General features: G+C 43.1%; 4 protein-coding genes across 8 annotated transcripts; 1 reads left to right on the top strand and 3 right to left on the bottom strand.

Moving 5' to 3' along the window:
- The first annotated feature begins 89 nt into the window (after window positions 1-89).
- On the top strand, window positions 90-4,512 carry hmox1a (heme oxygenase 1a). The gene is made up of 7 exons (XM_068336822.1): window positions 90-1,253; window positions 2,866-3,025; window positions 3,105-3,163; window positions 3,275-3,386; window positions 3,511-3,726; window positions 3,806-4,078; window positions 4,212-4,512. The coding sequence occupies exons 3-7, from the start codon at window positions 3,114-3,116 to the stop codon at window positions 4,377-4,379; spliced, it is 819 nt and encodes a 272-aa protein (XP_068192923.1). The 5' UTR covers window positions 90-1,253; window positions 2,866-3,025; window positions 3,105-3,113; the 3' UTR covers window positions 4,380-4,512.
- Window positions 4,513-4,562: 50 nt separating this feature from the next.
- Window positions 4,563-9,050, bottom strand: mcm5 (minichromosome maintenance complex component 5). Its single transcript, XM_068336818.1, has 16 exons — window positions 8,745-9,050; window positions 8,312-8,438; window positions 8,098-8,226; window positions 7,832-8,004; window positions 7,582-7,737; window positions 7,336-7,505; window positions 6,913-7,084; window positions 6,725-6,836; window positions 6,503-6,646; window positions 6,364-6,429; window positions 6,111-6,287; window positions 5,914-6,026; window positions 5,697-5,825; window positions 5,469-5,611; window positions 5,172-5,299; window positions 4,563-4,928 (listed from the first exon to the last, which is right to left on the bottom strand). Exons 1-16 carry the CDS (start codon window positions 8,915-8,917, stop codon window positions 4,827-4,829), a joined length of 2,214 nt encoding a protein of 737 aa, XP_068192919.1. The 5' UTR covers window positions 8,918-9,050; the 3' UTR covers window positions 4,563-4,826.
- Window positions 9,051-12,066: 3,016 nt separating this feature from the next.
- gcat (glycine C-acetyltransferase) lies at window positions 12,067-16,900 on the bottom strand. The gene is made up of 9 exons (XM_068336714.1): window positions 16,597-16,900; window positions 15,805-15,935; window positions 15,617-15,718; window positions 15,376-15,522; window positions 14,106-14,260; window positions 13,394-13,476; window positions 12,970-13,141; window positions 12,617-12,738; window positions 12,067-12,413 (listed from the first exon to the last, which is right to left on the bottom strand). Exons 1-9 carry the CDS (start codon window positions 16,814-16,816, stop codon window positions 12,262-12,264), a joined length of 1,284 nt encoding a protein of 427 aa, XP_068192815.1. The 5' UTR covers window positions 16,817-16,900; the 3' UTR covers window positions 12,067-12,261.
- A 205-nt stretch (window positions 16,901-17,105) lies between these two features.
- On the bottom strand, window positions 17,106-23,657 carry tom1 (target of myb1 membrane trafficking protein). 5 transcript variants are annotated; one of them, XM_068336710.1, is made up of 15 exons: window positions 23,515-23,657; window positions 22,441-22,525; window positions 21,773-21,851; window positions 21,540-21,689; window positions 21,324-21,458; window positions 21,090-21,224; window positions 20,829-20,945; window positions 20,509-20,642; window positions 20,304-20,346; window positions 20,068-20,206; window positions 19,903-19,966; window positions 19,504-19,573; window positions 18,647-18,709; window positions 18,408-18,447; window positions 17,106-17,788 (listed from the first exon to the last, which is right to left on the bottom strand). In XM_068336710.1, exons 1-15 carry the CDS (start codon window positions 23,564-23,566, stop codon window positions 17,694-17,696), a joined length of 1,401 nt encoding a protein of 466 aa, XP_068192811.1. In that variant the 5' UTR covers window positions 23,567-23,657; the 3' UTR covers window positions 17,106-17,693. The 5 variants fall into 5 exon arrangements, with proteins under 5 accessions (XP_068192811.1, XP_068192812.1, XP_068192810.1 ...); XM_068336711.1 differs by having other exon boundaries at window positions 20,509-20,639; window positions 21,090-21,227; XM_068336709.1 differs by having other exon boundaries at window positions 21,090-21,227.
- Between the last annotated feature and the right edge of the window lie 1,265 nt (window positions 23,658-24,922).

Here is a 24,922-nt window from a genome sequence, read left to right on the forward strand (position 1 = left end):
TGCATGCGTGGGTCTGCGCGGGTCTGCATGGGTAGGGTGGGTAGGATGGCTGGCTGGGAGGGGTGTGATCGTGTGTCTGGAAAAAGATTTGGAAAGAAGCTAAGTATCCTTACTGTTATTGATTGTTGTTATTGATGTTGCAGAGGAGACATAAGATAATAACAAGAATTGAACATCATGAAGTTTTTATCTTTTATGACCCAAAGTCCAGTCAACGTCAGCTTTATTGTCAAGTGTACCATACATGCACAACATACAGCACAGATGATATTGCAATCCTGTTTACCCACGGTGAACAGGCAGGACAACACTGACAGGCAGTACAACACAGACAGGCAGTACAACACAGACAGGCAGTACAACACAGAGAGGCAGTACAACACAGACAGGCAGTACAACACGGACAGGCAGTACAACACAGACAGGCAGTACAACACAGACAGGCAGTACAACACGGACAGGCAGTACAACACAGACAGGCAGTACAACACAGACAGGCAGTACAACACAGAGAGGCAGTACAACACAGACAGGCAGTACAACACGGACAGGCAGTACAACACAGACAGGCAGTACAACACAGAGAGGCAGTACAACACAGATAGGCAGTACAACACAGAGAGGCAGTACAACACAGAGAGGCAGTACAACACGGACAGGCAGTACAACACGGACAGGCAGTACAACACAGACAGGCAGTACAACACGGACAGGCAGTACAACACAGACAGGCAGTACAACACAAGGTATGACACGAAACACAAGGAATGGTAAACATCTCTATACACTCTTTAATCGTTACTTCCCGTACGGCGTAGGGGAAGTAATGTGTGCGCAGTCCCTGAGTTGACAGTGGGGCAGGGGGGAGGTAGTCAGGTGCTGGGGCAGGGCAATGTGATGGTAGAGTTCAAGGCTATGGCGGGAGGCTGAGCAGGGAGGGAGTTGAGCTTCCTGACCGCCTGGTGAAAGAAACTGTCCTTGAGCCTGCTGGTTCTGGCCCGCAGACTCTGCAGTCTCCTACCTGATGGCATCAGGCTGAAAAGAGGGGTGGGTGGGATCACCTGCAATGCTGGTGGCTTTGCGGGTGAGGCGGGTGTTGTAAATGTCTGTGAGTGAAGGGAGAGGGACACATTTTCATCTTTTCAGCTGCTGTCACGATGCGGTGCCGGATCTTGCGGCAGGAAACGGTGCAGGCGCCGTACCACACGGTGATGCAGCTGGTCAGGATGCTCTCGATGGTGCCTCTGTAGAAGGTGAGCATGATCTATCTAGCTGTCTGTCTGTCTGTCTGTCTGTCTGTCTGTCTGTCTGTCTGTCTGTCTGTCTGTCTGTCTGTCTGTCTGTCTGTCTGTCTGTCTGTCTGTCTGTCTGTCTGTCTGTCTGTCTGTCTATCTATCTATCTATCTCAGGGATCCAAACCACGGCCCGCGGGCCGAACGCGGCCCACCTCCACATTTGGCATGGCCCCCTGAACAATACCAGAAAAACACCCTGATTATTATCTTTTTCATAAATAGTGTTATTTATTTCATTAATAGTGTTATTATTTATTTCATGACTTTTTTTCTGTTAAGATTCCAGCCCCCCCCCCCCCATCAGACAAGGGAAAAGTTATGTGGCCACTGACAGGAAAAAGTTTGGAGACCCCTGTTCTAAATGGTCTGTAGGTGTGGTTGTGAGTGTGCGCGTAACTGGGTGTCTTTCTATTGACTCAAGTGGCATCTTGTCCAGGGTGTACCCTGCCTTCTGAGAGTCACAAATCTGGGGAAGGGTACAGAAATATTTCAGCTGCTAGGGTCCATTCCCGAAGAGACATGAAGGAGACACGAACACATGCTCCTGCCCCTTTGGACCTCAAACTGGAGTAAATTTTTATTTTTCAGCAGGTCAACAACCCTAATTAAAGCAATCACAAACACGAAGCAGACATTAGTGGACACACCAGCTGACAATACTGTGAATGTCCTTGACTGGAGAGATCTAAAAATGGCTGTGTGTCGACGCTCTCCATCCAAACTAATGAAGTTTGAGAGGAGCTGCCAAGAGGACTGGGCAAAGCTGGAAAGTCAATCTTGTTGCTTCAAAAAACAAAACAAAACTGGAAGCTGTAATTCCAAAGGTACTTCAACAGAGTATTGATCAAAAGATGTACTTATGAACGGACATTAATATATAACATGATTAAACTGTGTCAATATACCACCTCACATTCACGGTGAAAGTTGTGTGTGGACAGTTACATTACCTGTGACGTTTGTGAGGAGGTACATGTGTTCAGTATTCGTTGATCCATTTATTTTAAATAGGATTATACGCTCCATTCATATTAGTCCACTTATTCCGTGTCCATTCTCGCTTTCCTCTGAGCTGTCTGTGGCTCTTCCTCCCTTCTACCAGTTTCTTCTGCAGGTCTTGATGGCAATAACCCCATTCCAACGCTCTACCCCACTAAAGAAGGCAGTGCTTGTCAGGATCACCACATCCTTGTGTAATTTTACAATGTATATACCTGTATATGTTATTATGCTGAACTCTGCTGTCCTCATGGCATTTAATGCACGTCTCTTCCTGAGGTTTCTTCCTTTTTTTCCCCTCTTGGGTTTTTTTGGAAGTTTTTCCTCACTCAATTAAAAGGAAAAAGAACGGAGGATCTTTCGTGTACAACCCTGAAATACAAATTAACTTTGTGATTTTGGGATATTCAAAGGAAAATTGTTAATGGACTTCAATTAAACAAATGAAACCTATGTATTGTATTTGTCTAACTCTAGCAAGATGAGTCAGTTCCACAATCCCTCATTTCTGCCTCGTCATGTTTAAAAATGCATCATCCACCATAGTCACAAATCTGCTCTATCATGTTAGGCCTCAGCGAGCTGAGTCATGACCTCCACTAGTCACACTTCCTCATTGAGCCCACTGTGGTCACATAAAGGCGTCAGGACGGCGTCGTGAGCCCACAGTGGACCCTGGCTCAACGGAGAACCAACCATTATAAAGGAGAGGAGACTTCAGTTTATTCCAGGTGTGTTTCTTATACATTTACACACATTGGTTGGTCATATTGAATTTGTGTCATCAAAGCAATCTGATCATTGTTTCAGTCTGTGCAGATGGAAACCATGAAGAATTCCAGGAAAGATGATCCAGGAGATGTCGGCAGGTACTGAACCAAGGTTTTTGAGAAGCACCTAAAACTTTATGCTTTTTGAGGAATTGTACCTTGTAAATATGCGTCTGTTTTATGTTTTTTGTGCTCCACACCTTCCGCCAGTGATTTATCAGAGCAGATTAAAGCTGCCACTAAGGACATTCATGTCAGAGCTGAAAACACTCAGCTGATGTTGAGTTACCAGAAGGGACAGATCACATTACCCCAGTACAAGGTAAAACTTAGATTATACCTGAACAGATTTGTGATCTTAAAGAAACAAACAAACCCAAAACACTTTTCTCAATTTAATTTTATCTTGTCTTGAAAAATATGTGTTATCATTGCATTTCTGTCAGGTCCTGTTGTGTTCCCTCTACAAGATATACAAGGTTCTAGAAGAGGAATTGGACAGAAATTACTCCCATCCTGCTGTGGCGCCCATTTACTTCCCTCAGGAACTCGGCCGTCTGGAGTCGCTCCAGAGAGATATGGAACATTTTTTTGGCTCCAACTGGCACGAGAGGATGATTGTTCCTGCAGCAACGTACAGATACGAAGACAGGCTGCGAAAGGTGAGTGAAGAGGAAGATGTTTGAGTAACATTGAGGGTTCAAAGTGGTGAAATGATAATTTTATACAATTTTGTTTCAGATTGGCAAAGAGACTCCTGAGTTGCTGGTTTCCCACGCCTACACTCGTTATCTTGGTGATCTATCAGGAGGACAAGTGCTGGGGAAAATTACCCAGAAATCTCTGGGGCTGAGCAGCAAAGAAGGGCTTTTGTTCTTCACCTTCCCCGGAGTTACCAGCCCCAACCGCTTCAAGCAGCTATACAGGAGCAGGATGGACGCCATCGAGCTGACGGAGGAGCAGAGAGCAGCGGTGCTGGAGGAGGCCATTCGCGCCTTTGAGTTCAACATCCAGGTATGAAACGCTTCAGTGTACGGTAAACAGGCTGACCAATCACAGCCCTTAGAATTGCTTCAAACTTGTAGACAGGAAGTGAAACAGCAAAACATGCACACCAGCTGATGTTTATTGAACTGTCTTCTCCTAGGTTTTTGATGACTTGCAGAAAATGCTAAACGTCACAGCAGAAACAGCCGACCAATTAGACGTCAGCGCTGGAAGAAAACCCATGTTTCCATCTTCTTCTAGCATGCAATTCACTGTGGGACTGTTTGTTGCGCTGACTACTATTGGGATGGCACTGTATGTCCTGTAGGATTCACCAGCATTTGTCACTGTTTGCACTGATTGTATTTGTCCCCGTCAAAGATTAGTTCACACTTCACAGCTCAGAACTGGAACAGCTTGTCATTTTTGTGAATCTTATTAAAACAAACTCCATCAAAGCAGCCCTTATAAACACTCATGAAGTCCTTTTGATATTTCAAATACTTTAATTCTTTATACAACATGCAGACACTCCATGACTTCTTTATGAAACAGTAACAAAAAAAACCAACTTTTTTTTCCACACAAGCATGTGGAAATTCAGATGCATTTAACAGTTGCCATGCATTGAGATCAAATGGAATTAATTCCAGATTTGAAGCTGTTTTCACTACAACTCAGACCAGAAATTTCCCAAATATGTCCATCATCTAATGTGAAGCAGATGAAAAGTATTTACATCAACAAGAAGAAGGATTTGCACCGGAGTCGTGTTTCACTTCACTCTGTAGAGAACCTTCCTCTGCATGCGGTGCTGAAGCTCGCCCCGCCTCAGCATCAGGTGGAGGACTTTGTAGATGGCGTGCTCGGGATACTTCTGTAGAACACACAACCAGCACAATCCAGAGATTATTAATTGCCCCAGATTGAAAAAAGTTTGTTGAAATTTGTTTAATTATTATTTGCACACTGCACAAACAGTTTATGCCAAATAATTGAAGATTTGACACTTTTGCTTGAAAAACAACTGAAACAACTGCTTTGACTAATATATTAAAGCAGCTCTGGTTGAAACCTTTTTTAAAAAAAAGTTTTGGCCATATGATTTTGTCACACTGACCTGCTTGGTGAAGTCTTGAACGATGCTGTGCTCTGACACCTGGGAACCGATAGCAAAGCGTCTCTTCAGCTGCTTCTCCACGCGTGAGATCATTTCCTGGTCCTCCTGAGAGGTGAAGCCTTCCACTCCTAGTCCAGAAATGTTTTGAGGGAAGTCAAGAACAGGCCTCAAATCTGTGTGGTGCTTCTCAGGAAACATTTTATGATGCAAAAGATGAAAAAGTCTTCCCTGTATAATATGGAACCTTCAACATCAAATAAATCTCAAAGTAGGAGCAGGTTCTACACCATAACTCACCGGACAGACTGCCGGACAGAGCAGCATCCAGTGTGGAGACCTGGAAGAGTCTGAGGGCTTCGTCAACCTCCTCCTCTCCAGCAACAGCCTGCAGCTTCATCTTGGCCAGGGACTCTGCGATTCGAACAACAGCCTCCAGCTGCCTGAAAGAGAGAAACACCCGATATCTATAGCAAAGTATCGAACAGGTTGATAAAAGAGAGGATTACTGATCAATCTGATCAATACCTGACAGTTATGGGGATGGAGGGCCTTTTATCCGTCTCCCTTTCATGCTCTCTCGCTCCGCTCCTCATCAGCACGTATCTGTTCTTCAGCGTCTCCGCTGCAGCGGCAGAAAGCCGAGGGCCACATTTACTGCAGGCAGACAGATTTTACATGTGAGCACACACCTGAATCCACTGTGAGTAAAATTAATTCAGTTCCTGTGTTGTGATCGACTCACTTCCTGGCGTAGGCGATGTATTTCTTGAAGGTGGCCAATGGAATCTCACCCTCAACGCCCTCCGTCTGTGTCTGAGCACTCAGGTGAACATTCATCACGTGACGAGCCAGCGTCTACACACACACACACACGCACAAAGTCGTCAAACACACTGTACTAAATGTGTTCTTCTGGTTGATCACAAAGCCCCTACACACCATATCCCTTTGCTGGTCGTGTTGGTCCTTGATGATGAAGATCATGTCGAATCGGGACAGAATGGTGGGCATGAAGTCGATGTTGTCCTCCCCCTTTGTGTCGTCCCAGCGGCCGAACACCGAGTTGGCTGCAGCCAGCACCGAGCAGCGAGAGTTCAGGGTGGTGGTGATGCCGGCCTTGGGGGGAGCAAAGATGTGAGTTTGACCTCCTGACCCCGAGGAAGTTGCACCTTAAAGATGGGTCGTACTGTACCTTGGCGATGGAGATGGTCTGCTGCTCCATGGCTTCATGGATGGCAACTCTGTCATCCTCCCTCATCTGAACAGAGAGATGTCTTTAGTCCCGGAACTCAAGTGATGTTCAACATCAGACTCTCACACAATCCTTTCACCTTGTCGAACTCGTCGATGCAGACGACTCCGCCATCGGCCAGCACCATGGCTCCGCCTTCCATGATGAATCCACGAGTGTTGGGGTCCCTCAATACGGAGGCAGTCAGACCAGCAGCACTGCTGCCCTTTCCTGAGGTGTAAACCTGATGGTACACAATGAAGGCTGAGTTTGGATGAAAAAATAAAAGGAACTTTAAACGAGCATCAGAACTGACACCTACCCCGATAGGTGAGCATCTCTCCACAAACTTGAGCAGCTGAGACTTGGCTGTACCAGGGTCTCCCAGCATCAGCAGGTTGATGTCCCCCCTGCGAGTCAGCCCGTCGGGCAGCCTAAAAAAGATGGCGAGCCATGAGGGACAAATGCAAGGCGAGGATTTTATACTTTGAGTGCAGCCGATGGCCTCACCTCTTCCTCGAACCTCCGAACAGCAAACAGGTGATGGCCTTTTTCAGATCGTCGCTGCCGTAGATGGAGGGGGCCAGGGAGCGCGCTAGAGAGGCGTAGACGTTAGGACTGGCGGCCAGGGCCCTCAGTTCCTCCTCTTCCTGTGGGGACACAGATCCGGTAGCGCCGCGGCCTGGAATAACAGTGCAACAATAAATAAAACTGGATTCATCAACTTTTATCATATTCAGAAAACAAGATCTCATATTTTCTTTCCATAAACTCTAGACTCTTCAACTTATGACTTGCTTATTTATAAACCAAAGCTGTTATGTAGAATTTTAGTTTCATCCTCTAGGCCAGTATAACCTGTTTATTTAATCATCATAATACATCAAAACCTTCACAAAATAATTCCACTTCACTCCAGACATTCATCTTCACCTGCTCCATCTGTGTCCACCTGGATGCCAACGACTCGGAGGTAAGCGGTGCGAATGCCCACGCCAGCACTTTTCTCCTTTCCTTTGGTCTTCGTAGCGGCCATCTTCTTGATGGAGTAGATTCCCATGATGGTCACTCTGTTGCCCGGGACCACCTGGTCACACAGATACCTACGAGAAGAGGAGAAAACGACAGTAGAAAGCACCATCCTGGATTGAGCGCGTTTCCATGACGATGACCTGGTACCTGTCGCAGTAGAGCTGCAGGTGACGCGGCATCTCTCCGTGAGGCACGGCGTCTGGAGATTCCTGTAGGCGGAGAGTCTGGAAGTCGACACAGACGCAGCGGTCCGGGATGATGAAGTAGGGGTCGACGGGACACTTGGCCTTTCCAACATTTTCACTGAGGAGAAAAACAAGTTGTCGGACACGGGGAAACGATGTGATGAAGAAATGTCTCACATACTGTGTCCTTTGGCCAGATTGGTTGCCCTCACCTATTGCACTTGCGTGGCAGAGCGTAACCCTGCAGGCCTGGAGGCAGGGGGATGTTGTTGATGACGGCGCGACAGCCGCGGCACTGCAGACACACCTTGGTGGCCTTGGCCTTCACCGCCGTAGCCGAGATGATGATGCCGTGCACCTTAACCAGACGAGAAACCTGTTCGGACTGAAGGAGGGACGGACGACAAAAGTGTGATCAAACAGACGACAACCACTGGAGGAGGAAACCACAAGAGAGGGGGGGGGGTGCTTTGGGTACCTTGAGGCCACGTAGAGAAGCGTGATGCGCATCACTCTTTAACATAACTTGAATGTCCTGGACCGTCTCCTCTCCCGCAGGGCGGGGACGGGTGACTTCATCAGCGACCTCCTTGGCAGCTTCCTCCAGCTGTGAATGACATCATATTGTTAGAGGGGGTGGGGGGGGGCATCAAAAGAAACAAAGATAACTGTGTGGTTAGTTGTGTACTCACAAGAGGCAGGTTCTCAGTAGGCAGCTTGTAGAGACAATCTGATAGATCCTCATCGAAGCTGGCGAGGTCCTCCATCTCCACCTCCACGAAGAACTCCCCCAGAGTGTAGTGTCTCTTCAGCTCATCTCTGATTTAAAATAAAAAAGCTGCTATATTGTAGTTTTTTACTGCAGCAACATGAAGGTGTTTTTTTTTTATATCAATGGCTCCTACATTTCCCATGATGCAACTCAACGACCACTGCTCCTTAAGAACCCCCAACTTCCTTGATGTCTAACCGAAATGATCATCATTTCAGTCTTACCCTTACATGAGATCTTGGCTAATTTATAATCCACAGCCTCCCCTCAGATGCAGACATAATGTTAATATTAACAAGATTCAAATAGGATTCTGACCAAAACGCGCTGATCCACCATCATCACCACCTCACCTGTATTTATAGGTGAAGCCGGTTCGGTCGGTGCCCACTCTGAACTGTCGGAGGAACTCACGGAACCGCTTCTTGATCTGGATCCTCTTCTGGCCGCCGTCATCCACACCGGGCCCCTCCGCTCCTCCGAAGCTGTCGCTGTAATAAACTCCCGGATCGTCGAAGCCAGACATGACCGAACGGGTGGGTCAACAACACGGAGAGGAGGAGGATTACCGGAAAGTTTTCTTGGTTAAAAGTAAAAAAAAAACGACTAATAGAAGCTGTCAGACACGATGGCTGTTTCGCGGCAAAGAACGAAACTCCTTCCCGTCGGTTTCCCGCGAGTCGCGTCTTGTAACGCCCTTTTTGTCACGTGATTGGATGGAATCAGGGAACGCGTGTCTCTATTGGTTAACGTGACTCGCAGAATCCTGCCTTCCCTATGACGAAAGGGTTTTGTTCACGGTGATGGCGCGAAAACGGCGAGGAGAGGCGGAGCAAACGCGCAACAAAAGCGCGTATTAAATCACCTTAAATATGTTTTAGAGCTAATTAATGAGACATCAGAGACAAGTTAAGCAATCCTGACAGTTTATTTCATCTGATGGAAATGCAAGATCAACCACAGTCAAGTGAGCGCCGCTTTTATTTGCGTTTCACAACTCTACAACTCTACAAGATACATAGATGCATGGATGGATGCACACACACACACACACACACACACACACACACACACACACACACACACACACACACACACACACACACACACACACACACAGTACATATATACATACATATATACTTTACTCATCCCAAAGTACATTATGTACCAACTGCTCTCACACATTCACACAATCTACAAGACAGCACAGTGGTGAGGGAACAATCCATACTGATACCTATAGATACACAGTATATACAGTATATAAACTGTATGTCTTCTTCTTTTCTTTCGGCTTTTCCCTTCAGGGGTCTCCACAACGAATCAGTTGCCTCCATCTAACCCTGTCTTCTGCATCCTCTTCTCTCACACCAACTACCTTCATGTCCTCTTTCTCTACATCCATAAACCTCCTCTTTGGTCTTCCTCTAGGCCTCCTGCCTGGCAGTTCAAAACTCAGCATCCTTCTACCAATATATTCACTATCTCTCCTCTGGACATGTCCAAACCATCTCAGTCTGGCCTCTCTGACTTTATCTCCAAAACCTCTAACATGTGCTGTCCCTCTGATGTACTCATTCCTAATCTTATCCTTCCTGGTCACTCCCAGAGAGAACCTCAGCATCTTCATCTCTGCTACCTCCAGCTCTGTCTCCTGTCTTTTCTTCAGTGACACTGTCTCTAGACCAAACAACATCGCTGGTCTCACCACAGTTTTGCACACCTTTCCCTTCATTTTAGCTGAAACTCTTCTATCACACATCACACCTGACACTTTCCTCCACCCGTTCCATCCTGCCTGTACACGCTTCTTCACCTCTTTTCCACACTCTCCATTGCTCTGGACTGTTGTGGTGGGGGTTTCGTTTCTCTCAAGGACAGGAGACAGTGTGTAAAATACAAGGTATTTATTTGCCAATTCAAAAGTAATATCATCAGTCGGTTGAGTATAAGTCCAATAATATCATCGATGATACTGACAAACAGACAGGTTCAACAGACAGACAAGTTCAACAAAATACTTATCTAATTATGATGAGAGCTCTGGAGACGATGAACAGTCAAAGTGTTGTTACGGAATATTCTGGGTAAAGGAAAAACTTTACAGACGAGAGCTGCAGCGGAGTTCCAGGTACAAAATATGAAAAGAATCACACATCATTTATACTCTAAAGGCGTGACTAGGGGGAGGAATTAACCTCGGCTCATCTGCTTTCAACCAGTTCTTTAAGGGCTTTCAGTTGGTACATCATGGCCTCCAGACGTAACCAAAAATATCAAGTCAACAGTTTCACAAAACTATTTGATGACATAATATAGTCAATATAGTAAAATAATATAATTTCAGTGTATTATTTTATTGTATTAAAAACTTTTCACCACACTGTTGATCCTAAGTACTTAAAATCCTCCACCTTCTTGATCTCTTCTCCCTCTAACCTCACTCTTCCACTTGGGTCCCTCTCATTCACACACATGTACTCTGTCTTACTGCGGCTAACCTTCATTCCTCTCCTTTCCAGGACAAACCTCCACCTCTCTAGCTTCTCCTCCACCTGTTCCCTGCTCTCACTGCAGATCACAATGTCATCTGTAAACATCAAAGTCCATGGAGATTCCCGTCTAACCTCATTTGTTGGCTGTTGCTATCACCATAACAAACAAGACGGGACTCAGAGCTGATCTCTGATGCAGTCCCACCTCCACCTTGAACTCCTCTGTCACACCTACAGCACACCTCACCACTGTCTTACAGTCCTCATACATGTCCTGCACCGCTCTAACATACTTCTCTGCCACTCCAGACTTCCTCATACAATACCACAGTTCCTCTCTGGGCACCCTGTCATAAGCTTTCTCCAGATCTACAAAAACACAATGCAGCTCCCTCTGGCCTTCTCTGTACTTCTCTATCAACATCCTCAAAGCAAATACTGCATCTGTAGTACTCTTTTTTGGCATGAAACCATACTGCTGCTCACAAATGCTCACTTCTGCCCTCAGTCTAGCTTCAACTACTCTTTCCCATAACTTCATTGTATGGCTCATCAGCTTTATTCCTCTGTAGTTGCCACAACTCTGCTCCTCCATTCCTCAGGCATCTTCTATCTAAGATCCTGTTGAACAACCCAGTCAGAAACTCTACTTCCACCTCTCCTAGACACTTCCAAACCTCTACAGGTATGTCATCAGGACCGACTGCCTTTCCACTCATCCTCCTCACTTCATCTTAACTAATCTTTGTTGTATACACACACACGCGCGAACGTGTGTGTGCGTGCATGTGTGTATCTCCTGGGATCATTGGGACACTCAAACTCCACCACTATAAGGTCGCAAATATAAAAAGCAGAATTGTACAGCAAAGCGGTTTCACAGATATTTCCTTTAGGCAAACATCTTGGAAGTATCCACAATTTGCAAATGAGAGAGAAAACATGAGAGTTTTGGGTGGTAAAACTACTTTAAAGCACAGGTGAAATAAAATATGGTTGAAAAAAAGGCACCTTAAGTAAATATCAAATCTAATAAATTCTGTTAGTTACATAAAGCTGTAGTATTAGAGGTGAAATCAATAGGTTGAACTAATTATGAAATGATGAAATAGTTCAAACATTTTCCCCTTTTCCACTGCGGGTCAATTACCTATGAATCAAAGTGCAAATTCCTTCAAATGTTTAAAAACATTTATTTTTCAGCAAGATACACAAAACATACATGACCATCTTTTGACCTACGTATGTAATCAATGTTTCCATGACAATCACTGATAACATAATTGTGAAAGAAGAGGAGCGGTTCACTGTCCAGTCAGTCACACTGGAGGCTGAAACCTTCACCTTCACCTTCCTGCTTCCTTTGTCACGTTCATGAAACGACTCCATGCTTCCTGCCAGTCTGGATGAAAGCATTCACGCAGAGGTCAATGTCTTCATCTGTGTGCGCGGCTGAAATCTGAACGCGGATTCTGGCTTTGCCCTTTGGCACCACCGGGTAGGAGAAGCCGATAACATACACCCCTGTGGACAGAAGATAGGCGTCAACAAAGCCCGAGAAGATACCTGTGGATTGTTTGATTAGTCTCAATGCAAGCACTGGATTCTACTGTCCTTCTCTAACGGTTAATCCCAGTTTTTCCTGAGGAACTTCTAATTTAATCATTGTACCTCTAAATTCTACACTTGAAATTAGTACTTGGATGTTGCATTCATTGCTTTCTCACCGAGCTTTAGCATATCATCAGCCATTAGAGAGGCCAGCCTAGCATCACCCAGCATCACAGGACAGATGGGGTGAGCTGAGCCTGCAATGGTGAAGCCAGCTTGCGTCATGTTGTTTCTGAACCTAATCGCAAAGCAGAAAAACAGAGACAGCCGTTTATGACAACACATATGAGGTTTAAGAAAAAACAAGGAGGCGGTTATGAGAGGAAAATTAGGTTGAGAAAATTATTACATGTTAGTTTAATTTAATTTCAGTTTAATTCGGTGTCCCGGTCACGTTGGATTCAAAGTTGTTGTAAATTTACAGTGATGAGACTCAGTAGGTTGGACATCCCCGTTAGAACAAACGCACCTCATGGTTTTGGCCGTCATGCTCTGCGCGATCTCATTAGAGGCGAGCAGCAGCTCCACGGCCCGGGTTGCACAGCCGACCACAGGAGGCGGGAGAGAGTTGGAGAAGAGATACGGCCGGGAGCGCTGCCTCAACAGGTCAATGAGAGGCTTGGGGCCAACTGTGTAGCCGCCTGAAACACAGAAAGACCAGTTTATTAAACAAATAAAGCTATGAGTGCAGGTTCGATCCCCTCAAGGCACACATCTTTCAAGAACTCATCAGCAAAACAAACACTCAGAGAAGAAACATGTGACCCACAGACAAGAGAAGTGTGTGTTGTACCAAAAGGAAAAATTAAGGGCTATGTTGGTGTCGTGCTGCTGTGTTATCAACACAAGAACGACTGATGACTAAATAAATCAAAGTTTTGGTGAACACATACCTGCTGCTCCACCCAGCGCCTTCCCCAGGGTGGAGTTTATAATGTGAACTCTGTCCATCACTCCCAGGAGCTCGTCTGTGCCTCTGGAAGTCACAGGGAGAGCTGCCGTTAGTGAGCCCCCCATGATGAGAGTACCAAAGCCCCTGAGGAATTAGCATCTCTCTAGTGACACCTACTGGCTCTTATAGATACATGTGTGGAGTGATTCTGTCATTGGTAAGCTACCTTACTCCTGTCTGTTATCACATCCAGTCTAATTTGCCTCCTAAATTATTGATAATAAATGTTTAATTCTGGTTAAATATTTAATCTTTGACTTAATGCTATTTTGCATCATTTAAATTGAAAAGGAGTCGTTACAAGTTCACATATTTGCCTAATGTCATTCAAAATCTTTGAATTAGGCCACATTTCCATTGTGTAGTACTGGCTTAACTCCCGTTGATATTCAGTACTTTTGTAAAGATCGTTTTCTGATGCAGCACAGAACCTCCTGACTTTTAGGACGACGCTGCATGAAACTGTCACATGACCTACGAGTAGCCATTTGGCTAAAATGGAGCCTGAACAGAGGTTTTGTTATTTATAAAAATTTGAATTTAATTATGTCTATTTAAACACACACCATCAGATTTGGATCGCTCCCGTTCCACTCTTTTTTTATTATAAAACACAGATTTGATGCACTTGGCTTAAACAGAATTTTACCCACCTGCCCCGTGGCCCCAGAAACCCGGTGGCGTGGCATTCGTCTATGAACACCATAGCTCCATACTTCTCAGCCAGGTCGCAGATTCCAGGTAAGGGGGCCACGTCTCCGTCCATGGAGAAGACGCCATCGGTGACGATGAGCCGCATACGGGATGACTGAGGACAAACAGAGCCCTGCCAGTCAGTGGTCATATTTCTCGACTTCATCAATACTGCAATCCTTATGTGACTCTTCCCTTACATCAACAGGGAGTTAATACACCACTCACCTCAAATGAATAAGCAATGAATTTGACCTCTGTGAACTCTCAGTAAGTTTATAAAAGACAGTTTCCCAGAGGTGGAAACGGCACATTTATTCTAATGCAAGATTCAGTGAATCACGATGAGTCCTGGTTCCTTTTTATGATCCAAAAAAATTGTACTTCTGTATTTTTAAGGGGTTGATTGTTCATCATTCTAAAACAAAACTCAAGGTGGATGTGGAAATGATGTGGCTGTATTTACCCTAGATTTGTGCGGGCAGCAGTAGCTCAGCCCACTTAGAAGCTGTCTGGCTTGTGTAGCCCTCGTATCCCAGAATTAAGTTAAAAACCTCTCTCAATATGTTTTCAACTAATTCATACACTGAATTTTGACAGTCATTGTGGCACATTGTTTCATCATCTCACAGTTTTGTCACAATTCCTTCAGTTCCCTTATCAGTGTAGTCACAATATCTTACATCCAACTTTCTGCAAATCCAGATATCAGCCTTCATATAACCTAGAGCACGAGCATGTTTACATTCTTCCTAGGAACAGCAAGGCTTGTCAACATTATAGATGGTCAAAACAAGAAAATTAACCATGCCAATGTCCTGAGGAATGTCATGATCGTATTAATTTTATGGTAAACTTGTGGAATTCCTTGTGAATAGCTGTTGCTAACTGATTTATTTGAGCTCCATGGCTGGTTGAAAACGGATAATTTAACATGAAACATGTGGCATTTGATTATTTGTTGTTTCCAGCTTTCTTGATGCTAATACAAAGAGCTTAGAGCTAACACAGTTTGGTACCTAAAAACCACACTTAACAGTTTTCTGATAGAACTGGTCTCTGGAAACTGCTAATCTTTCAGCGTGACGACTCTGGCAGTAGAACATAAGTCATCTCTCCTAATTAAGTAATTATAACAGCAGCAGGATAGAAAGCAGCAAATACACAGCAGTAATGCATGTTTTCATGTGTTCTTGTTGTCTTGCTCTACCGGAAATTGTTTGCACACACCTGAGACTCTTTGAGCCGTTCCTCCAGGTCGCTAAGGTCCATGTGTTTGTAGCGCAGCCTCTTCGCTCTGCAAAGACGAATTCCATCAATGATGGATGCATGGTTTAGCTCATCAGACAGCACTGCATCATCTGGGCCCAACAGAACCTGGTGTGAGAGAAATGTTATGTGGCATCCGGCCTATTAGAGGGATTATTTCTGTACTTGTCTGCCGAACAGAGAAGAGTAAAGCATGACTCACCTCAAAAAGTCCTGCGTTGGCATCAAAACAGCTTGCATAGAGGATACAGTCCTCCCTCTCATGAAACTCTGCTAACTTCTGCTCCAGATGTTTATGCAGGTCCTAGAAACACACAGCGGACTCATTCATCTCCATGAGGCTCAGGTGTGAGACAGTTTGGTGAATGTTTATAGAGTAAACCAGCATACCTGAGTGCCACAGATGAATCTGACGGAGCTCAATCCAGCACCGTAAGATTTAAGAGCATCAATCCCTGCTTGGACTACATCTGGATGACTGGACAGCCCGAGATAGTTGTTGGCACAGAAATTTAATATATCTAAGACAGAGAAATGCCCATAGACACATCGATCGAGGTCAAACATCCAAAGACTCCACTTTCTGAGCAGCTCAAACCAGAAGTTAAGCTTTTAGATATTTGACAATAAGGGTAAGCAAAAACAATACAATGAAGCAGAACACTGAAAAAGGTGGACTGGACAGAAAAACAGCAGTGCTGGTGAGAATGGAGTCAGACTCACACAGGAGGGGTCATGATGTCAATGGGCCATTCAGAAATCTACACACAGTTTTCAGTTTCATCCTTACGTGTCAACACTGACGTGCCTTTTTTAAATTATGTATCAACAATTTATTTGCACTCCATTGCCAAAGTAAAACCGCTACATAATCATTTAAAAAACCTAATGATGTTATAATTTATTATAGCAATTATTTGCAATTTTTGTAGGAACTTTAAAAAAAACAAAAAAAACAAAAACAGCTTGAGGCATATTTCACATTTCTGAAAAGTTGTGCTGGTTTTGCGAGACAGACGTCAGTCCTGTCAAACAACTCAGTTTGAGTGACATGCAACAGAACTAGGCCATGACAGAGAAGCAACCAAAGCGACGGGCAACCAGGTTTAAAGTAGACAACCGTGTTGCGTTTAGGGACACTCGGATATAATTGTTCCAAATTAAGGAGTATCTGCTACTCACTGCTGCGGCCGCCCTCCACGTTGATTTGAGGACCTTGCTTTGACGTGATGATTCTCTCCGCTTTCCACGTCCCCGCAGCTCGAATACCCTCTAGTTCTTTCTCCAACACGACTCTAGCTTCAGCAACCGCGGCGTAACTCCGTCCAAAAACCGACGCCTGGTACGGGCGGACGACCCGGACTGCTTTTAGCAAACTCCAAGATGCTTTTCTGAGAGACATAACTAGAAACCCGTATTTTCCACAAAACAGGCAAGCCACATCGAACGTCGAACCAGAGCGCAGCTGCGGAGCGTGGTTAACAGAGGCGTACGCGTGGTGGACCAATCACAGTCAAGGGTTCTTACCAGGTGACTTGTTTTATCCAATGAGAATGTAAGTATTTAATCTGAGAAGGTTTTGCTTACCTGACATGTAGTCAAGTGAAACCCACACTCTACTGATCAAATATAAAAAAAGAAACCTTAATCTCTAGCATTTAAATTAATACAAGAACAGCCAAACTTCCAGTTAATAGTTTAATATATTCCAACAGTTAATCATAACTTACACTTCATCTTCAAGTCACATGTCTTCACAAAGGGAATGTTGGATGTGAAACACATTCACATCAGTGAGGATGCGAAGCATCACACAATGCCATCATGTAATATCTGCTTCTAATAAATTACCAGTTTACAGTGCTTGCTACTTTGAGAGAGTTTTTCTGTAACCCACCATCATGTTTGACAACATAGTCATCCACAATACAATACGCTATCTATGTTACAAAATTTGCAGCAATATCTTTTCTTTTACAACCACAGGAACCATATAAAATGTGCAAAGTTTTGCATTCCACACACAGACAAACCCTTATATCAGTATAAAGTAAAAAGATGCATTCTTCAGCATATAGCATTATCTTTTAACAGTTAAAAAATATTTTTCTTCTCCACAATAGACAGCAATATACAAAGTTATATCCTTCCTCAAATATGGGCTTAGCTTCCCGTGTTAAATGCCCTATTCAGCCATCGATCAAAAAAGGAAATCTTATGTCAGTTGATGCCATAGGAGCCTCATGAGTATTGTTAGTCTAGCAGGTTTATAGTGTGGCTTAAGACTCGGAGTGGTTGGTATCCTGTGAGGAGGTTCTCACTGACGGCAGGCGATCAGCTGCTTTAGCTCTTTCTGCCAAAAACCTGTCGAATTCTGCAGAAGATGGAAAGAAGCAGATTTTTAGATGAGTTACAACTTCATATCTTGGAAAAGAAAGAAGTAAAGCAGTAAACTGCGATAGTTTGAATTTATAAAGTATAAAAACATTTTTTGAGTCAGTTTTTGGATTTATACTAATTGTTTCAATCCACAGCACAGTCAAAAAAACTTAAGAAGGTCTACACTTGCGCAGTCACCAAAAGTTCTAGCTCTTTGTTTAGATGTCTATGCTAGCTTGCTATTTTGACACAGTCAAAGTAATCCTAATATAAATATTGCAATTATTTTATAAAGATAAAACCAATGCAAAATGTGAGGAGCTCTCAAAGTAAGACTGTTGTTCTAAGTATATCTAGTCAAATCTGGGTAAAGTTAAAGTTTAACTATAAAAATGAATAAAGCACCAAAATCTATTTTACGGCATCTATTTAAAATTCAAAGCCAATGATCATGATATGTGCACTAGCATTATAACAACCAATGAACCAGATATGCAGGTACTGTAGGTTTGATAAACAGCAACCTCACAGTGAATGGGGTAAATAAGAATGTTGAATGAAATGACAGATAATTAATATGTCTCATTTTAGAAAGAAAGAAAACTAGAACCCACCTACACTGGTTACACCGTCTTGATCCTCAAAATCATCATACTGTGGTGGAAACAGAAAATATGATTTAATTAAACTGAACTGAAGCTAAAAGTGAAGCTAATAAAAGTCCACAGTGCATTAAGAGATTAAAAATGACTAGAATTATTTTATATTAAGTCAGGAAGCGAACAGTAACGATATGCATTAAAACCAAGTGACACAGTTATTCTGAGAAAATGTTTGTAATCTTGGAATTTACCTCGTCATCCAATTCAAGCCATTTCTCAATGTCATCCATAACATTGGACTGGTTGATAGGGATCTATAGAAAGCAGAACCAGGATTATCAGTGCCGTAAAACCTATACAGTACCTAATAAAACTTTATGAAGATTAAAATAAACAAATTACATCCTAAAACACAACAACGTGTATGTGAACAAAACATGACAGATAAGACAATGATGTAGTCATGCAAACTTACTGTCTTCACTGCATTCAGAAACATGCAAACTAGTGTCTTTTATCACAGTAAATAAACCATCAAACTCAAAGGGAAATATACAAGCAAAATAAATACAAATCAAAACTAAGTCCACCACAAAATCGAGACAGAGGTTGAGGAAAGACGCATGAACGCAAAATCAGGACAGATTTTGGACACAGACGCACCATTCCCCTTTTAATCATCCAATCTAACTTTGGTGAGGAGCTGCAGGTGGAGGCTGGGCTGCCATCCTTCATGTACAGACAGAGAGTTTTCTCAGGAGGACAATAGTTACCAACACAAAGCAATATACTGGACATACTCAACCAAGTGTAGTTTAAAATCTCAAAAAATAGTGTTCTCCCTCCTTCAAGACATGTGACTTCACAGAAACTGTGTTTAAAAATCTGGTATTTTGTCCATTTATGTTACTCATGAAACCTCAAAACCTTTGACCTAAGGTCATCGTCAAACGGGAAAACTATTACACACAGTAAACCAGAAATTATTGCCACACTTCCCTTTAATTATGCTGTAAAAGACATGACTAATCTAAATATTATTCAAAGTACATCTTACAACTAAACCTGTTACTCTATGTTAAACTGGAATGACAAAATCTTTGCTTACCGCTCCTGTGTGTAGGAGTCGACTGTCCTGAGCTTGAGCAAGCCCGTCCTCTGCAACTTCACTTTGCTTGCTGTAAAGCAAGATTTGCATATTGGTGAATTGCTAAGTAAACCAACATTTTCAGTTAACGCAGATAACTCCTGGGAATATCTTTAAAAAAATAATTAAAAAGGAACAAGACCAAAACAAGGATCAGTATTTTTGAGAAATTTGCTGAGAAAAAGGTGCATGTTTGCTCAGCACAATTCTTAGTGTAACACTGAGAAAAAACAAATCAAAAAACTTCATATCACTACTTCAATCAATGATTTAAGTTCGATTGTCTTTCCGGTGGTGCCGCCTGTGAAAGTGTTTGAGGTCAATACAGCCACAGTTCGACCCACGGTAAGTTTCCTGTACCTTTGTGTTCGCCGAGTGGGGATGTCAATTTTCTGAGATAATTTGTCATCTGATTCACTTGTACCTGCAAAAAAAGAGAATACTTTTTTTTTTACCATACATAAAAAAGTAAAAGCACTGCTTTTGTACTGTATGTAGGTCTATGAGAAGACCCGGACTGCTTACTCAGCCTTGACATCTGACTGGACAAACAGTCAGCCTTTGATTGGTTGAGTGATTTCACACTGGCATCAGACACAACTCCTGACTGGCTGACAGACATGTCTGTCAGATCGAGGTCTGTTAGGTTGATGTGTGCATGGTTCTAAAAGACCAAAAACGACAATTTCATAATTTTTTCATTTTTAGCTCTGACGTAAAATAATACTACTGTAATCAATATTTATCGTCACTGTCTGTACCTTCTGGTCTGTGTTCGGACCATTTGTTATTCGTCTTTCAAACCTGTGGAGCAGGACAGGCATTATATCATCATCTAATGGCTAAACAGTACTTACTGAACAACTATTGTGTACATATGTGAATGATGTATTATAATAATCATAATAAATTCATTCATCATACGTATTCATTGTACAATAATATAGTGTAACAACTGCAGTTAACCTGTGGTAGCGAGTAAATGCAGTGTTCATCTCATCGTTAGCTGCCAGCAACTCCTCAATTAGCTTCTCCTCACTGAGTCTGGGGACAATCTTCACTATCCTCTCTTGCATCTCCTTACATACTGTGTATAACTGCTAATGACACAATCAGACAATAATGTGTGGGTGGGGATTTGGAGGGGGGCAGATGCAAAACAAAAACCATAAAGCAGGAGATCAGTTATGGATAAAGCACTGACTACTCAATAAGAGTTGACAAAAATGATTTTCTTTAAGACGATTCTTGACATTAATGATACTCAAGTCTTTTGTTTATTTTACCTCCAGGAGCTCCATGTCGGTTTGTTTTACTGTGGCAGGGTCCAGCTGACACATCATGTCTGACATCATAGTCAGATTGCTTCGAACCACTCCCAGTTCTGTCTTTAATGTTTTTATCTGGAACAGTAATGATATTTCATGCATCAATCCAGTTATAATAGCCCATTCCCAAAACACGTATTGATTTCGTAAGTGCTGGAGAGGAAAAGGAATTAAGAATCAAGTTGTGAGACGACGTTTTGGAAAAAGTCAGGTCATCACCTGACTGGGAGTTAATGCATTGGCTCCATCTAAGGCCAGTTTTAGATCAGAGGTCTTGGGTGGGATGAGTGAAGTTTTGGAAGATAGGAGCACAGCAGGCAGAGTAGTGACAGCAGGCCCATTCCCGGGCAAAGTCTGCTAAGCAAAGGCAAAGAAGGGACCGAATAGAAAAATGAACAAAGATGACAGGCAACACCCAAACATCAGCAGTGGGTGCACCGGGCAGATCTTCACCTTCTGTGGTGCTTGGACGGGTGAGTAACCATCCAGTTCTGTCATGGGGAACTCCAGTCCTTTCCTCCGCAGGTCTTCGTATACGGACACCACACCTGTCAGGTCGGGTGAGCTACGGAACGCATCGGCCCACGCCTTGACCAGAGAAACGCCAAGGTTTATTTTATCCTCCACGCTGCCAGAGTGAAGCCAAGCATCAGAGGAGTGATTATTTACCTGTATGATGCAGAGGACTCTGTCATGCAGGTATAACGGAGGGTTGTTTTTTGGGATGATTGACCGTACTAGTACTCCCTCAACAAAATCCCGTGTCGTCACCAGGATGTGAAATTTGTAGCCGCAGTTCTTCACACAAGTTTCTAAGACCTAACATTAGAAAGAGACGAAGGCAATTAGCAACGGCACTAAAAGGCCAACCATGTGACAAAACATGGGTGAACAACACTCACACTGAGGGACAGCATAACTTCCTTGAAGTTTTTGTTCCCCACAATCCTCTTCCTTATCGCTCTGACTGCATCCCTGGCTCTATAGTATGAGAATGTTAACCAATCACAGACATGTATCCTCTAGATCAGTTGTCAGATAATAAATAAAACAGAAATAATGTAAGTTAGGGATTCTTTCTGTGCAGCCTGGTACCAATCGACCCACGGACAGGTACCTGTCCACAGCCCGGGGGTTGGGGACCACTACTCGAGAGGACAAGTATGGTTCTGATGGTAACAGATAACATGTACACATCTATCCATCCATCTTATCGTCAATGTGGGTCACGGGTCTGCAGGAGCCCATCTGACTACAGACGAGGGACTACACCCCGGACACGTTGCCAGCATTGCAATGTGGCATTGCAGATCAAAACATAGACATACATACACTCACACACAGCTACAGACAATTTGGAGTGGTCATCTCACATAAATTGACCACTCAGTTTAGGTGGGAGGAAGCTGGGGGACTCAGAGAACCCACACAGACACATGCAAACTCCAGGATCAAATCCAGAACCTTCTGTGCTGTGAGGCAACAGCAATACACACAGTGTCTCGCACACACACACACACACACACACACACACACACACACACACACACACACACACACACATGCTTACCCTTCCTCTGAGCTGTTAATAATGTCACAGATCTCCATGTTAAGAGCCCAGTCTTCTGTTGAAAGGCTGGAACTGGTTGCACACTCTGCGAAAACAGATGAATGCTGTTGAGTAATATATAACAGTTAACAGATAATCGTGTGTGCATGCAATGGGGGATTACTGAAAATGTTATAAAGCCATTTTGATGATGGTCTTCAGTAAATAGAGTGTAGGTGAAGAAGCAACCCATTAAATTTGGTCGTGTTCCAGATCTTTATCTGGATCCTGAACGCTGGACTAATTCTCTCAGGTACAATGACATCATGAGGAAACTGAGCTGCCGTGGTGGAGGGTTGCACTCTGAGTACTGTTTAGTCAATTATTTAGCAATTTATTAATTCTTATCTTATGTTGCCAGCCCAAAAATCATGTCTACAAAAATAGATATGGCTTTTTTTCAACTCCCCAATGTGTGGGAGCTTGAACTATTAGATTGCCAAATTTTTTGAAATACTAAGACTCTATTACATTTTTTAAAAACAAGTAAATAATTCAAATTAACGTGCAACGAGAAATATGGATTGGCCTAATAGAGAGATGGATTAGCCCATTAAAATGACAAATATTACTGGTTGCATAAAAGGGAAACAGAACTTACTATAAATATAAACCGTCCTATCTATTTATTAAATTTATTACGCTGTTAATCTACATAAACCTGAATCTAATTTAGGTCAGGTCGATGTCCCGCCCACCTACTGACAAATTTGACTGACACAAATGACAGCCAATCAATTTGGAGGATTGCCGCATCTAAATGCCGCCTCTGCCGAGTCATAGTTTTGTTGACGTATCAATCAAACATACATCCCGCCTTTCATCTGCTAGTCTCAGTAAATGCATACATTAATGAGGGCCTATCGATATTAGTGTTATATATCGTACACTCGTTATTTCGTGCAATGAAAACCCGTCAAAATAAACACGAAACAACAGTTCGATGGAGATGAATGCCGGAAGGCCACAGCTAAAGGTGGCCGCGTCTGACTGAATTTGGCTGTTACGATGCAACTCCCGGCAGTAAGAACTCACCGATCCGCTGTCCGGCCGGCGTGCTGTACGGATTCCCCAGTAAAAACTCCATGTTGAGGGCCCAGCGAAGCACCCACGTCACCGGCCGGCCCCTTTGCGACGGCCAGCCCCACTAGCCGTGCTTTACGCCGCTGCTGCTCGCGGTGAAGTGGGACAGCAGAGGACCTACGTCATAATTTAAAGGGACAGCAGCCTGCTTCCTAGATGCAAAGATGCAAAGCTGTCATGTGCACAGTAAAGAATCAGGGTCTCCCTGTACGATGAAAAACCTACTTTGTCATCCGCACGTAATGCCACCAGAATGATTAAATAAACATGTATATAAAATAACATACCTCCATAAGATACTATACAGTATTTACATAATGACAATTGTTTACGCAATGTGTATGATGGGTATAATAGCAGATGGTTAAAATACAAAATGTGCAAAACTGCCAGGGGTTGAACTTTTGTGATCAGATGCACCATGTCTGTCAAGCTGCACCACATAATGGTGATGGCAACCTGCACTCACCAAATTAGTTTAGTAATCATGTACAGTATTTATGTAATTTAATCTGAGGCTGTAGATATGAACCCCCTGATTATGTCACTACAAGGTGCTGGATTTTTTTGTGATGACTGATGTGTTCAGAAATGTAGATTCAATTATTTTTAATAAACAAAAGCCTGTATGTGTAGACAAGTACAAAAATCTATATGAAAACAGAAACAATGTCCTTTCATCCATTCGTCATTTTTCACATGAAATTGTTCCTGTCCCTATAAAAATTCAAGCCAAGAGCATGACAGTGCTAAATATGGCAAAATAATTGCACAGGAATCAAAATAAATTAGATAGATAGATTTATATTACATATGGGCATCGATGGATCAACATGTACATACTGGCACAACTGGAAGCAACAGTATGCAACATATAACACTTTGATCGACTGTGGTTGTTGCAAAATGCCTAACAAATAAAATTGGATTCGATTGGATCGAACCTGATTTTGTATAGTTTTTCTGAGGAATCTTTGCCTGTTCCACATTGGCAGAGGTCTCCAGTTCTTTCTTCTTCTTCAGGTTCATTCTTTCTCCTCCAGACATGATGCTGATCCAGAGGTCAAAAAGTTTCAGGTTAATTTCATTGTTTTGTTGAAAAATATCCCAAAACATCGTATCAAGATGGTTTTGAACTCCTGGACCTGATTTTTCTTGTGCTTTTGGGTCAGCAGTAAAAAAAATACCTTAGACTTCAGGCGTGGAGTCTTTATGTAAATGCAAAAATTATATATATATATATATATATCTTGCCAATAAACATAATATTACATCGGGATCGAATATTTTTGCTTCCATCCGTATATGTACTTTTTATACAGTTATTCACATGCTTGTATCATACAGGATTTAATCCTAT

Source organism: Antennarius striatus, chromosome 16 (assembly GCF_040054535.1).
Source record: "Antennarius striatus isolate MH-2024 chromosome 16, ASM4005453v1, whole genome shotgun sequence".
Taxonomy (NCBI): domain Eukaryota; kingdom Metazoa; phylum Chordata; class Actinopteri; order Lophiiformes; family Antennariidae; genus Antennarius; species Antennarius striatus.